Source organism: Haliotis cracherodii, unplaced genomic scaffold (assembly GCF_022045235.1).
Source record: "Haliotis cracherodii isolate W230 unplaced genomic scaffold, xgHalCrac1.p SCAF_5, whole genome shotgun sequence".
Classification (NCBI taxonomy): domain Eukaryota; kingdom Metazoa; phylum Mollusca; class Gastropoda; order Lepetellida; family Haliotidae; genus Haliotis; species Haliotis cracherodii.
In genome coordinates, this window is record NW_027266308.1 from 22,287,942 (window position 1) to 22,302,098 (window position 14,157).

General features: G+C 40.4%; 1 protein-coding gene across 1 annotated transcript; it reads left to right on the top strand.

Moving 5' to 3' along the window:
- The first annotated feature begins 4,076 nt into the window (after positions 1-4,076).
- On the top strand, positions 4,077-8,496 carry LOC139444236 (lysosomal proton-coupled steroid conjugate and bile acid symporter SLC46A3-like). Its single transcript, XM_071225159.1, has 4 exons — positions 4,077-5,211; positions 6,715-6,798; positions 7,840-7,996; positions 8,331-8,496. The coding sequence occupies exons 1-4, from the start codon at positions 4,077-4,079 to the stop codon at positions 8,494-8,496; spliced, it is 1,542 nt and encodes a 513-aa protein (XP_071081260.1).
- Positions 8,497-14,157: the final 5,661 nt, after the last annotated feature.

Consider the following 14,157-nt stretch of genomic DNA (forward strand, 5'->3'; position numbering starts at 1 on the left):
GTCATCACTGTACCATTATGTACAGCACAGAGGCGGAAACTGATGCTTCACCGGACATATTGATGACCCAAAGGCCCGAAGAACAATGTTCCTTGAGTGTATATTTGACTGTCTGAACCTTACTTATATGTGGGGAATTGTTAATACTGTTACCGTACTTATCATTCCAGTGAGAACTTTTGTTATTTTTTGCTAATAATAGATGAAAACGGTAGTTGCTGGAAACATATTTCCAATTAGTGCATTCCACATATAACAAAGTCGGATAAAGCGCTATATCGGTTGTAACGAGCCCAGTTCTCCGGTAATTAACGATACTCAAGTAAATACCGAACGTCAAATATGACGATCGTATTATTATCACGAGTGAGGTTGCATTGGATTGCTCGTTGGATTTGGGCACGCAGCTGTGATTGTAAGTTAGTGCTCCGATTTGTATTCTTCTAGTCCTCACTAGTGCTACAGGGCGTACCAAGTAGCCGTGACAACGGTCAATTTTGCATTTTATTAGACCATTGATTATAAATAATGATGTTACCTGGATGCATGATGAATACACTAATAGAGAACCGGAACATCTGAGACCCGTTCCACAAAACGGTCGTAACCCTAAGACAACAGTAACCAAAAAATATCACTAACGTACGAAAGTTGTAGTGATACGGTCGCTTTGTGGGAGGGGCAGGATGTGAGACAAAGGTTTATATAACTGTATGAATAATAGCATCCCTAAGGGCAATCACCATCATTGTTTTATGCATTACATATTCATGAACACAATTTTCTAAATATTTTAGTTTTTCATTTTGGTGAAAGGTAAATTGAAGGTGAGAGCTATAGGCTAACTTTTTTAGATATTTTGTTTGCACATAAATCATCATTAAATAAAGCGAAACGATCGATCAACCATCTGTTTTTGAACAATTTGATTGTTTTCATATACTGTTTCATGGACTTCACCGCCACTGTCAGCTCGTTGAAACTTTGATCGCATCAGATAATTCTCCTATCTTGTGACGTTAATGATCTCATTTCCACCAGTTTCACATTCACATACTGCGGATGTTGATGGTTACATAGCCAGGCCGCTGAGGAGCAACTTCCCCTCTCATGTACATACATGAAGCAAATATTATTGAATAATTCTCCTTTTACTTAGGATTAAAATTGCATCAAGTAATTGCAACGGTCAGACACTAATGTAGTTGTGATTTGATGTGTTTTCCCTGATATCATAAGTGGGTGGGGGTGGGAGGGGATTGTCTACAATGTCAGATTCCTTTTTACTGCAAAACAACGGTCGTGTGACTAGTTAAAACGGGGGTTATTCCCAACAACGCAAACAAACAAACTACCCACGTGAGTGAACGAACCCACCCGGTCTTTGGCTTAACCAGCACACACACACACACACACACACACACACACACACACACACACACACACAAATATGTACGCATTGCAACACACAGTCCTCATAACAACCTACTCTCAGACAAATGAATTGTAATCGTCTAAATACAGAATTCTTGCTGAAAAGGACACTCTTGTATCGTCACGTATGATGGTAAGGCGTGTCAGTACTGATGTTCAGTGATCCATTCATATAATTTACACCGTTATTTTACCTTTTACGGCAAATGGAATCTGTATCGACGGATAATCGGGACTGCTCATTCTTCGGCGTTGACGTTTTGTATGCATTTCATGGTTTATATAAACAGAATCAAAGACATTCAAACCATCAACGTGACACGCGGTTTTTCATAAATCAGCAATCGATGACCATTTATGAACCGAGCGTATGTTTGTCAACGAAGTTTTGTTCAATCAATCAAATTCCGGGAAAAAATGTAGATAGTCCGAGAACCATTCATGTTCATGCATTGTCAGACAATCGGTAGAAAACAGAGATATGATTAAGGTGATGGTGAAACATTTCGCTGAATGAACACGTCAGTGCTGATCAGTGTAACCTGGAATCTTCTGGACACTGATTCACGATGTACTTAATCACATGATATTGATGAAAGTGAACCAATAAATGAATGTGTGAAGCCAATCAAGATCTGCTTTCGGCAAGAAACCCCACATCGAATCACGCATGCGGGGTATTAATTAGAAAACTGAACAGAAAATTAAAACATGTTATATGTGCATTTACTAACGGGCCAGGCGAACTGAACACAAGCGCGATATCAATGGAAAAAAGTTAGTTTGTGAAAAGGTGTGTGGTTCTTCGACATTGCTAAGGTCCTGGGATCAGTTGAATCAAGGCAATCTATCCTGTGGTACCCAGTGACTAGAAGCCCTGAAGTCACACAAACACAACCAAATACGTCACTGTGGAATTCCCATTTTAGCACACGACACAAGTGTAACATAATGTATATGAACACACACCCTTCGCAATGACTTACAGATAGATAATTCACAATAATAGAAACCTCGTTTGGACATGAGCCCTCAACGATTGTCGTTATCTTCCTTGTTCACTGATGCGGAATGCAGAAAAGAAATAGCCAAAGGCAATGATACGTGCAGAGAGCGACCTAAACCAATCTAATAGACCCAGGAGAACAATGTTCAAAGAGGAATGAAATAGATACCATTGTTGCAGAGACACAATCTGCGATCGGCAATGAAATCGGAAAGGTTTAGAAAGGTTTCTTCTGAGGTCATGTTTCCCTCTAATTTCAAACTTGACATACAGTATGAAGGGCAATTAATGTCCGATATAATAGAGGATGTGAACTGTCACAAAGGTTCGTAGCTAAAAGCATCTAGGTTTGTTAGCACCCTGCCCTGCTCGTGGCATTCACCAAAGTGGTGAGTGAGACTTCCATCCCTTCTTGCGCCATCAAGCTGCCACGCAGTGACAATACTGGAATACCGTTCAAAATGACGTTACATGAAAACTCGCTCGAGAGCTGCTGTCACTTATTTATGGACCCTTGAAGATCCGGGGTAGAGTAGGGCTTCAGCAACCAATTCTTGCTTTAAAAGGCGACTTTGCTTGTCGAAATAGGCGACTTACGTGATCGGGTTGTCAGGCTCGCTGACTTGGTTGATGCATGTCATCGTATACCAGTTGCGTAGATCGATGCTCATGATGTCAATCACTGGATTGTCTGGTTTATTTACAGGCCGCTGTTATATAGCTGGACTATTGCTGAGTGCGGCGTTAAACAACAAACAAATATAAAGCTTATTTATGTCAGTGAACTGGGACATACCATACGTTATTGGAAAGCAAACATTGCAATGAGTCAAGACATGTATGTGTATTCGGTCATATACAACCCCAGGCAACAGATGCACAAACTCATCCAAATAAAATCAGAAAATGTTCTTCTACACTGTCCTGTATACGAAATTCTTATAATGAATATACGTTTTTGTGCTCAGATGGAGAAAACGTATCGCTCCTGGAATCCCTGCCTTGTTAAAACCTCTTTCCAAACAAACTATAAATTTTCACTCGGACATCAATAACTTATCAAAAACTATTAATATGGTTTCTATCGACAATGCATTGTACATGCCTATTCTAGGTTTTTTTAGTATCTCAAGTTTTCAGTTTTTCATAACTCTAATAATGACAAATTAATTTAGAGTTATGAGATATTTTTATATCAGTTTGTACCCTGTAATTACCAGTACACTGACCTTATATTATTTCATTATTTCATTATTTGATGGTTCCCCGCCGAAACGTGACATCTGAAGCAAGGGTCTGAAGTCCTACCCTCTGACTAATTTTTTGCGATCGGTGAGAAGCGGTATGTCACCAAATACATACACCGTGGTTTGTATATTGACGTTACTGCTGCGTGTGGGTTTCGCCATCTGCTTCATGCCTGGAGTCGTGCAACAGATGGGACATTGTCGTACTTGGTCTCGTGATGTACATTAACATTCTGTAAATTCAATTAATAACCACGAACTATCAACTGGAATCACGAATGCCTCTGCATCATGTGATAATGAACACCATCACATGTTTGTGTTACATTCACAGAGACAGGGCGAGCGTAAACACGCTGTTCATGAGGTAAACTCAGAAACCGGTAACAATGGGCAGCGTAGAACAGCCTGATGTAAACTTGAATGAAAACCACGGAAGTGTTCAAGAAAACCCAAAGTCTTACATTAAGGAGAGGGTAATATCCAGCGTGGTCCTGATGTTGTACATGTGTGCCAACATCTCAGCCGTCCCGGTCTTCACCCAGTACATCCACTCTCGCTATGCGGATGTCTACAGTAACGGCACAAACATCTCGACAACGTCGCCAAGTAAACAATCACCGTGCGTTTCCAATACCAGCGAGGAAACTGACGAGATACAAGTGCTTGTTCAGCAGTCCACATCGTTCGAGATCCTGAAGCTGAGCCTTTGTGTTCAGATACCCCCGGTCATCGTCAACATGGTGGTGGGGTCGTATTCAGATCACATCGGCAGGAAGATGTTGTTTGTTTTACCGCTAGTAGGAAGTGTTTTTAAATATGTAGTTTTCATTCTGGTTGTCAAATTCCATCTTCATCTCAACTTCCTCATCCTCGGGGTTCTCCTGGACGGTTTATCTGGTTCGTCAAGCACCTTCGTTCTCGCCAACATGGCGTATGCAGCCGACGTGACTAAGACCCACGCGACAAGGACGCTCGCCATTGTGATTGCCGACAGTTCGGTGTCTGTAGCTATAGCATTAGGTCAGCTCATGACAGGCCTCCTCATCGAAAAGCTTGGATACTTCTACCCACCTATCATTAATACAGGCTTAATCCTGCTAGCCATAGCCATCGTCATATTTGGCCTTACGGAAACGGTAAAGAAAACTGAGGTCAAGGAACTTTCACCGATAGTTCATTTTAAGAAAGTGTTCGGATTTTACGTAAACAAAAGCCAAGACAATAAGCGCTGCATATTTATTGCCTGTTTGGTTGTCTATGCTCTGATGAGCATTGGGTATAATGGTAAATATACAATTGAGACACTGTACCAGTTAGGTCGACCATTCTGCTGGAATCCTGTACAGATAGGTTACTACGGCGCCTACTCCACAGTATTCCAGACCCTGAGCGGACTCGTGGCCATCAAGATGGGGTCAGCATGTGTGCGGGTAGAGGTTCTGGCTGTGACGGGGATCTTCCTACTGATGGGGTCTCTGATTCTGGAGGGCCTGGCCACGACAGACGTCATGCTATATTCAGGTAATATAATTATATATCGTGTCATTCTAGATACTGCATGAACGCGCCCAGAAAACCCACAGCGAGTAGTATATTTGATAAGCACCTATGCATTCTTTTACCATACACACCACTATCTCCATTGTTGTGTGTAATTTGTCATTGCTGCTCGACCTAGACGTCATCAAACTGTGGGTCCCGGCGATAATGTGCACATATGGGATGTTTTACAGAAATGCGTCATTAATGTTTCTGTAAGCAGACCAAGGCCCTGTTCCACAAAGCGATCTTAGCGCTACGATTGTCGTAAGTCAGTGTTAAAGAATGGAAGTTACGATCGACTTAGCGCTAAGATCGCTTTGTGGAACGGGGCCCAGCTGGGTATCATATGATACCAGTGTTGAACACAGCACTCGATGCATAGTTTCGTTCTACGAATGAAAAGTAATCATGACTACAACGGATTGAAGAAGAAACCCTGACGCTCCAGTTGATTTGTGGATGGCTAAGAGCCGGAGACGGCACTTTACAAGGAGGCATGCATCAACTTGCATATCTGCCAGACAAGGAACTGTATTTAAGTTGCTTCATTTTTCACTGATCACAAATCCGGTAAGAATATAGGTCCCAAGCAACCAATGTTTCTAGTAAGAGGAGACCAATAGGTTGTCAGGGTCGGTAGCTTGGTTGGTGATATGTCATCGTACCACAATTGCTTGGATCGTACGCAGCTCAAAATATCAATCACAGGATTGTCTGGTCGAGACTCGGCGTCATATGGCTGGAATACGGCCTTAAACAACCAACAAAACATATCCTTAATACTACATGGGTGGAGAAGTGAGTTTGTTTGTTTGGTGTTTGACGTCGCACTCTAAGTATTGATGAGGGATGTGGTTACTGTAGCATCGAAGTTTTCGTTTGAAACCGAAAAAGGATCTACAGAGCTTATGAAATATCAACACATTGTCGTGATGCCTCCGTGGCCTATTATCATATGCTGATACATTTCAGTATAAGTATTGTCATACTTGATCGTCTGTGTGTTGTCTCACTGTGACGTATACCTCCATTTACATATCCCTTATCACCCCCTTAACTGTGAACTACCCGTGAAGATCCGGGGTAGAATCCATGCTTGCCGTAAAAGGCGACTCTGCTTGTCGTAAGATGCGACTAACGGGATCGGATGGTCAGGTTCACTGACTTGTATGATGCACGTCATCGTATACCAACTGCATGAATCGATGCTCATGATGTCAATCACTGGATTGTCTGGTCCAGACTTGATTATTTACAGACCGCCGTCATATAGCTGGAATATTGCTGAATATCATGTGAATCGAATTAAAATTGATATTTATTATATCATCAACATTATCGTTACTTTTATTATAAACATTAACATTACATATATTATAAACATTAACATTACTTATGAAACATGAAACAAACAAACACCAACCTCTGAACGGTTGCTCACTCATCGCCATTACTGACGCACGTTATTGCTGTTTACTTCAGTGCCCTTTGTAGCGTCGATAGGCGCCGTGTCGGTTCCCGTGACCCGCTCCGTCCTGTCGCGCATGGTGGCTGCTCACGAACAAGGTACGTGCGCAAGATCTTGGATGTCGACGGATTTACATGATACAGGCAGCAGATGTGCCGTAACTACATACACAAACGTTGCTCCATTTAAACAAGCACTTTATGACAGATAAGATCACCAGGACATTAACCATGACTACACATTATGTGTTGAAATACGATTGCAGTTAAGCGAATTTAAAACTTACTGATATTATTATTATATCAAATGGGATACAATGGTTTGGGTCTATTTGTAGTGCCGTCATATTTGATTCATTTCACTGTATGATGTATCTTTTTCATAATTAGCGTCATTACACACACATTCATTGTTGAAGTTTGACACTAATTACGCTGACAAATGGCATTGGTTGAAGAGAATAGTGCTCCTTTTAAATTCAGGTCATATTATAATGTCCATTATATTATGAAATAAGAAAAGATTATATGCCAAAAACATATTTTGCTAAGTGTGCATTAAATTCATTTCGAATTTCAATGTGTAAAAGGTCCCGTGAAGATTCCGGGTTAGAATTGGTCTTCAGCAACCCATGCTTGTCGTAAGATGCGACTAACGGGATCGGGTGATCAGGCTCGCTGACTTGGTTGATGCATGTCAACGTATCCTAATTGCGTTGATCGACGCTCATGATGTCAATCAATTGATCGTCTTGTCTTGTTTAACAACGTCATGTGCAATTCAACGTTTTTATTATATGTACCTCTATTGCCTATTGGCAACTGTAAAACTGTAATTTAAATGTGGTCCAATGGCTTTGAATACAATAAACAGAATTGAAATTAACTACATTATTATTGAACGCAATGGAAAATATAGCACTATCACTTTTGACTGGACAAAGTAAACGTACGAATAGCAGTAACAGAGACGGTAGTTGTGTTGTTTGGTGCAACTGCCATGACAGACGTGGAATAATAAAAGATAACGTATCTTTTGTATCAGAAATAGCAGCAGTAGATGCGATAATATAAGCAGTTTTGTTATATTTATGTTGATGTTGTTGATAGCTATTCAAGCATGTCTTTCTCACGTACCAGGTGCGATCTTCTCAAGCATGGCAACCGTCGATACCCTGTGTGGAGCTGTGGGGAGTTCGGCCTTCACTTCTTTGTACAGCGCCACGATAGACACCATGAGAGGGATGGCGTTCTTAGTTATTGCGGCCGTCATGTTCATGGCCGCCATGATAAAGATGTACGTAATCCACAACCATCACTTTTGTATGAAACACGGAACAACAAAAACAGTTCAGATGTGTATGATTGCATGCTCAATCGATGTTTTCTTTCAATATGCTAAAGATAATTTTTCTGAGGCGCTACTTGCCGGGTTTCGTTTTGTTTCTAAGTGCCAGGAACCGCTGATTGTGGGTTCGAATTTTAGATTCACCCAGCATGCTCTATGGGCTTGCAAACCAATACATAATCTATTGAGTTACAATCTACGTTGATTTGGACTTTACTATTGAGTTACAAGCTACGTTGATTTGGACTTTACTCCAAAACGTATTCTACTTTTTGTTCTCCAGCGTGGTGATTGTGAAGTCTCACAGACAACAGGGCTATGTCCTGCTTCAGTCGCCACCAGAAGATGAAGACGCCCAAAGTCCCGAATGTATTCAGGACGGAAACATCCCGGGAGAGGAAAACAAGACAACATGCTCAGACACTGATAAAGGCCCTGTGATTATTTGACATTTGTATCTGCGCTACCACGTCATTAGTAATAAACTGGTATGTGAAATTCATCTCCTAAGCTGTGATGCAGCATGACGTAAACAATGTGTCACAACTGGATACTGGGAATATCAGATAGCGCTGAAGCAAATTCTTTTCCGTCTGTCTGACAGACTGTGAGTGCGTTTGGGGAGTGTTTCATGACGTCGTGATCATATGTATCCCAAAGCAAGTTTTCTTTTTTGTCATTGATCCGACCTCAGCGATGGTTATAACGGTAAACACATTTCCAACTACATGTAGATAATTCCGTATACTGTGAAACTCCTTCAATCCGGACGGTGCTGGGCCCCGTGAAACGTCCGTAATAACGAATCAATGACAATTCGGAATATTCCTTTAATTCCGTGCAGACAGTATGTGTCCTGTCGTCGGGGAGTCCGCATTAACGAATAATTGACAATTCGTAATGCTCCTTTAACAACATGCAGACGTCCCAAATAGTTAGCATCAGGTGGACAAGGGGTCCGGATTAATGAGGTTTCACTGTATAACGAAATCCGATATGGCATGATTATCGGTAATAATGAGCCCAGTTTCACTTCACCGTGATGGCAGTTGATGTTACTGGTGGTCATGTGAATCGAACAGTAACCACTATTGCCCCTGGGCTCGTTATAACCAATAATGTGAATCGGACCCGTGAGGATCCGGGGTAGAATAGGTCTTCAGCAACCCATGCTTGTCGTAAGAGACGACTAACGGGATCGGGTGGTGAGGCTCGCCGACTTGGTTTGATGCATGTCATCGTATCCCAGTTGCGTGGATCAATGCTCATGATGTCAGTCACTGGATTGTCTGGTCCAAACTCAAATATTTACAGACCGCCGTCATATAGCTGGAATATTGCCGTGTGCGGCGTTAAACAACAAACATCACATCATGTGAATCGAATTAATATTGATATTTATTATATCATACACATTATCGTTACTTTTATTATAAACATTAACATTACTTATATCATAAACATTAACATTACTTATATTACAAACATTAACATTACTTATATTACAAACATTATTTTAGCTTTGATGGAGTGGTCCACTGCAGGTCGTAACCAGTATGTCCGATAGTGCGACCGTTCATATCTCGAGCTATCTGTGTACACTCATTTGCATGTCAGTTTTATATCGTTTATACCAGCATACATCAGAGGTTCGTTGCATTAGTGAACCAGCTTGCAGCAGTATGTATAATCAATTTTTATTTTAATAGACGGAAACAGATATGCATATTCTGATGGTATTTTATTTAATTACATTATTATCGATCGGTGAGCATCAGGGAGGGAGGGAATCTTTGGCGTTTGACATTTTTATGTTATCGAGTGACCTGTACAAGAGTAAGTGTTCATACGAGGCGCGTGGGTAATTCTGGCGTTATGTGTTGTGTGACTCATGTGGCAGCGTTGTTAATGTTTTCAAATAAGCATGGTTAGTCATCATTAAACACATTATACAATCCTCAATCTTCCATGGTACTATTTCACCCTGTCATTTTCTCTGACAGAACCAGTGCAATATTTACATATTCCCGGAATGGCACCCTTCAGTCTGTAACTGAAATTTTATTTCCACTCTGGCCGATATCAGCAGCATCAGAGGTACCAACTTATTTCAACAACATAATACATATACATATAAGTATAGAATAGATACAACATCTTTGCCGAGCGAGCATGCATATAAATACAGATTCACCAGGGTAGCATTATATGTCCAATTCAATGAGGAGATTTACTTGATGGGTTTCAACAGTGACGTGATGAGTTTACAAAATGTAGACACTTGTCTCAATGTTCATAGGGGCGGTCGGGTAGTCTAGTGGTTAAAGCGTTCGCTCGTCACGCCGAAGACCCTGGTTCCACTCCCGACATGGGTACAATGTGTGATATTGCTGGAATTTTGCTAAAAGCGGCGTAAAACCATACTCACTCACTCAATCAATCAATGTTCATAACCGTGGATTATTGAAAAGTACAGTCATCTTATTCATAGTGTGTTCAATGTAGTAAAATCTGTGTAAAAGTTGTTTTTTGTCATTGTCTAAATATGGACAAATAAACAAATAATGGAATTCATGATCTATGTAAGATAGTTTACAAAGTGGACATTTTCTTTCGGTGAAAGCTATATGTCTCCATCTCCCAGTTTCAAAAGGTAAATTATGGATACAAGTTCTTAACTTAAGTAAGACACGCCAAAGGTTTTCCTGCAGTACGTTTAAGTTATATTCATAATTTAGACAATCATTTTGGTATGATACTTTACATTGTGCCTTTTCAAGACTTATCTATTGCACTTATCCAACACAGTAGGTTAATGTCATTTAATTTTTCATGGACTAAATGTTAACAGGTTTGAATAACTGGGTAGGTGTTCCGTGCACGGATAGAGGACCAGACGGTTTCATTCCGCTTGGCCCCGACCCACTTGGCCCCTGTTGTTTTAAGACACATGTTAGTGACGGTAGGCTCTTGATTGGCTGTTCCTCTCCCTATCCCCACCCCCAGTTCTTTCCTTCCCCGTTTTACTGAGAATATCAAACAAGTATCTTGAAGGCTTTTGAACATACGGAAAGGGGTTAACAAATGCAACAGTACGTAGGCACTAATGGATTTATCAAAGCTGAATGGTACAGTAATTCACCACAATTACTTACTTTTATATACTTAGTCTGCTCACACCTAACCAACACATGTAAGCTGCTAGACTTAACGAGGCTTAACAGCTAATCATATTACAAGGGGTGAACCTTGAGCACGGCACAGCCAGTCGAGGGGCACTGATCTGCAGCAAGTCTATGCCACGGGTCGTTGCCTTTATTATTGTTCTTTTCCCTTGAGTACCCGGATTATATCCCAGAAATCTCGACTAGTTCGCGACCTGTGCTGCGCCGGGGGCATCGGCAATTGTGACGACGTTTTAGTAAGTCGTTTGGTATTGTGCGATTTTCGCTTACAATAATTTTACTTGTAACACAAACGAAATATTTCACCTGAGCATTGCTTATTCTATAGTGTGTATATGATGTAACCAATGTGTAAAATGACTAAGGCAAATCACTTAGGCAAATTATCATTTAGTTATTTATATAAATGACTGAAAATTATGTCCATTTATTTTATTATGATAGCAAATTCCAAACAGAGACAGAAAATAATAGGATTATAAGAACGCGTAAGTCAAAGTACATTTCTATATTCTTGGGCTCCCAATCCTAGCATAGTTATTGTATTTAGATGTTTTAAGTCCCTTTGAAGGTCTTAAAGTTTTTTAGTCAATCTGTTAAATAAATGGACAAATGTTTCAGTCAATTTGTGAAATGACTGAAATATTTAGATGGTGAAATATTTTATAAATTGCCTGAGTGAATCACATTTCACACATTGGCTGCAACATGTACACGCCTACAAACGAAAGTATTGTGAAAACATCGACTTATAGTGTTTTCTATCTCGCATTGTATTACTGTCCAACGAAAAGCATGACTCTGTTCATGGCAACAGCAATTGAATGAAAAAACATTTTGCAAATATCGTAATTACAACCGACCAAAGTTATATGTGTAATATAATGCAATTTCCTTGTTCGGGAAATGTATTCGTGAATATCCACATAAAGGAACAATATCCCCCACATCTGCAGCTGTACAAAGAAATTTGTTCGATGTTACATGTCTTGGTAACAATCTGACATTTTAAAACATACATAGTGTTTCTGGATACTGTGACTTGTGTTCTTTTCTCAACTGATCGCGTAAGTTTGTTTTAGGTGTTTCACATAGGCGTCTAGTACCATTGGTCAGCTGACATAGCAAGCGTAACAACTAGTTTCATGATGTCCACGGTTCACATTAAGTTAGATGACCATGAGAAATCAACGTATTACAAGTAATTCTTTAAACAAAGTATGTTGTTTTAACACTTCATGCCCAGATATGGGCGTATTCCGTCTGCTTTAGTAAACCTAAATATATAAACACTTACTTTTGACAATCCACTGTGCAAGATAACAGTTTTTTATGGATGGTTTTTTTTGGTAGCTCAAATGATCATTCCTCTCTTGCGTCGCTGTCACATGCATATTACATAACATACATTTCACCCTTCTTCAAACTTGGATTGAATAATTACCCCAAGACACAAGAGCGCCAAATGGGAACCTTTGTCAGGTTGTCTGAGTGATGCAAACATTGACTATACCTGTAATAGATTAATAGATTAAGCTGAGGTGAAATAGGGTTTAACGTCGCGTCCAAGATTATTGCACTTATATAATGACGTGCATGTTCGTGTGTGGGTGTGTGTGTGGCTGCTTGTACTGGTCCGGACTAATGCCGATGGTATAGTGTCAGCCCACTCAGGCACAGTATACTGTGTCGACCAGTCCCTATTTCAGCCCCTTAATGCCGATCGCCAGGCAGGGACCATCTTAAAAGTGTTGGTATGACCGGGGATCGAACCTTGGACCTTCGCTCTCAGGGCGGACGCTCTACCACTAGACCACGGAGGCGGTCAATCTAGTGAAAGACATGTACACAGGTGTAGGGTTATACCAGGATACATGGATGACAACAACGGGATAGCAATCGTATTATCCAAGCAATCCGGAATCCAAAATTGCTTTTCTGCAGGAATATTTTTTAATATGAAAATATTACCATCAGGGGGCCTTGGCGAGATTACAACCCGCGTCGTCTAAGTTTTAGAGTTTCACTATGCCTTGGTTGTCTAACCATGCACGAGTGGTTTCTCCACAGAACCGTATGATGTGTTTGGGAGAGACTATGAAATTAGACGAAGCGGGTTGATATCGGTGTGGAACCTTTCAGAAAAAAGGACGTCTAGATTGCCCCAGCTCTATTATTATTTATTTTGTAGATATATATTTTTAAATAAGGTAACATATTTCTGGGACTAAGTGTCAGTCTTAAGGACGTGGGACAATATATACTGTTGCAGTATCAGGAGGGGTACTTGTGGTTTTTATTTTACGCGTCCGGCGTTAGGTTTTATACACGAGCCGAATGTGATACTGTATTCTGTCATACAGACCCTGAAACAAATATATCCAATACAAGTCTATCCCACAAGTCTATATGCAGTATCTGAAAATGAAGAAAAACTCTTGGCTCCTTTTGATTGTATTTTCTGTAAAATATGTTTATTTCAGGACCTAGATGTCAGTCTAGTGATACTGATACGGCAATTTATCTTGCCGACAAGTTTCAATCTTCCAATTGATTGAAAACAGCTTTTTGGTTGAGGTTAACTTGTGATGTACCAGGTGACTTTCATGGACTCGTAAGCAACGTGCAATCCCTTTGGTATAAGGGATTTATGCCCCTGCTCAGAAATCCACATGCAGCCTGTTTTCTTCCTGGTGGGTAAAGGTATTTCATTTAAATGTTTAACTTTACAATATGAATAGTTAGTTAGTTTGTTTGTTGTTTAACGCCGCACTCAGCCATATTCCAGCTATATGATGACGGTCAGAAAAAAATAGAATCAGGATCAGACAATCCAGTGATTAATATCATGAGCATCGATCCACGAAATTGGGATCGATGACATGCATCAACCAAGTCAGCGAGCCTGACCACCCGATCCCGTTA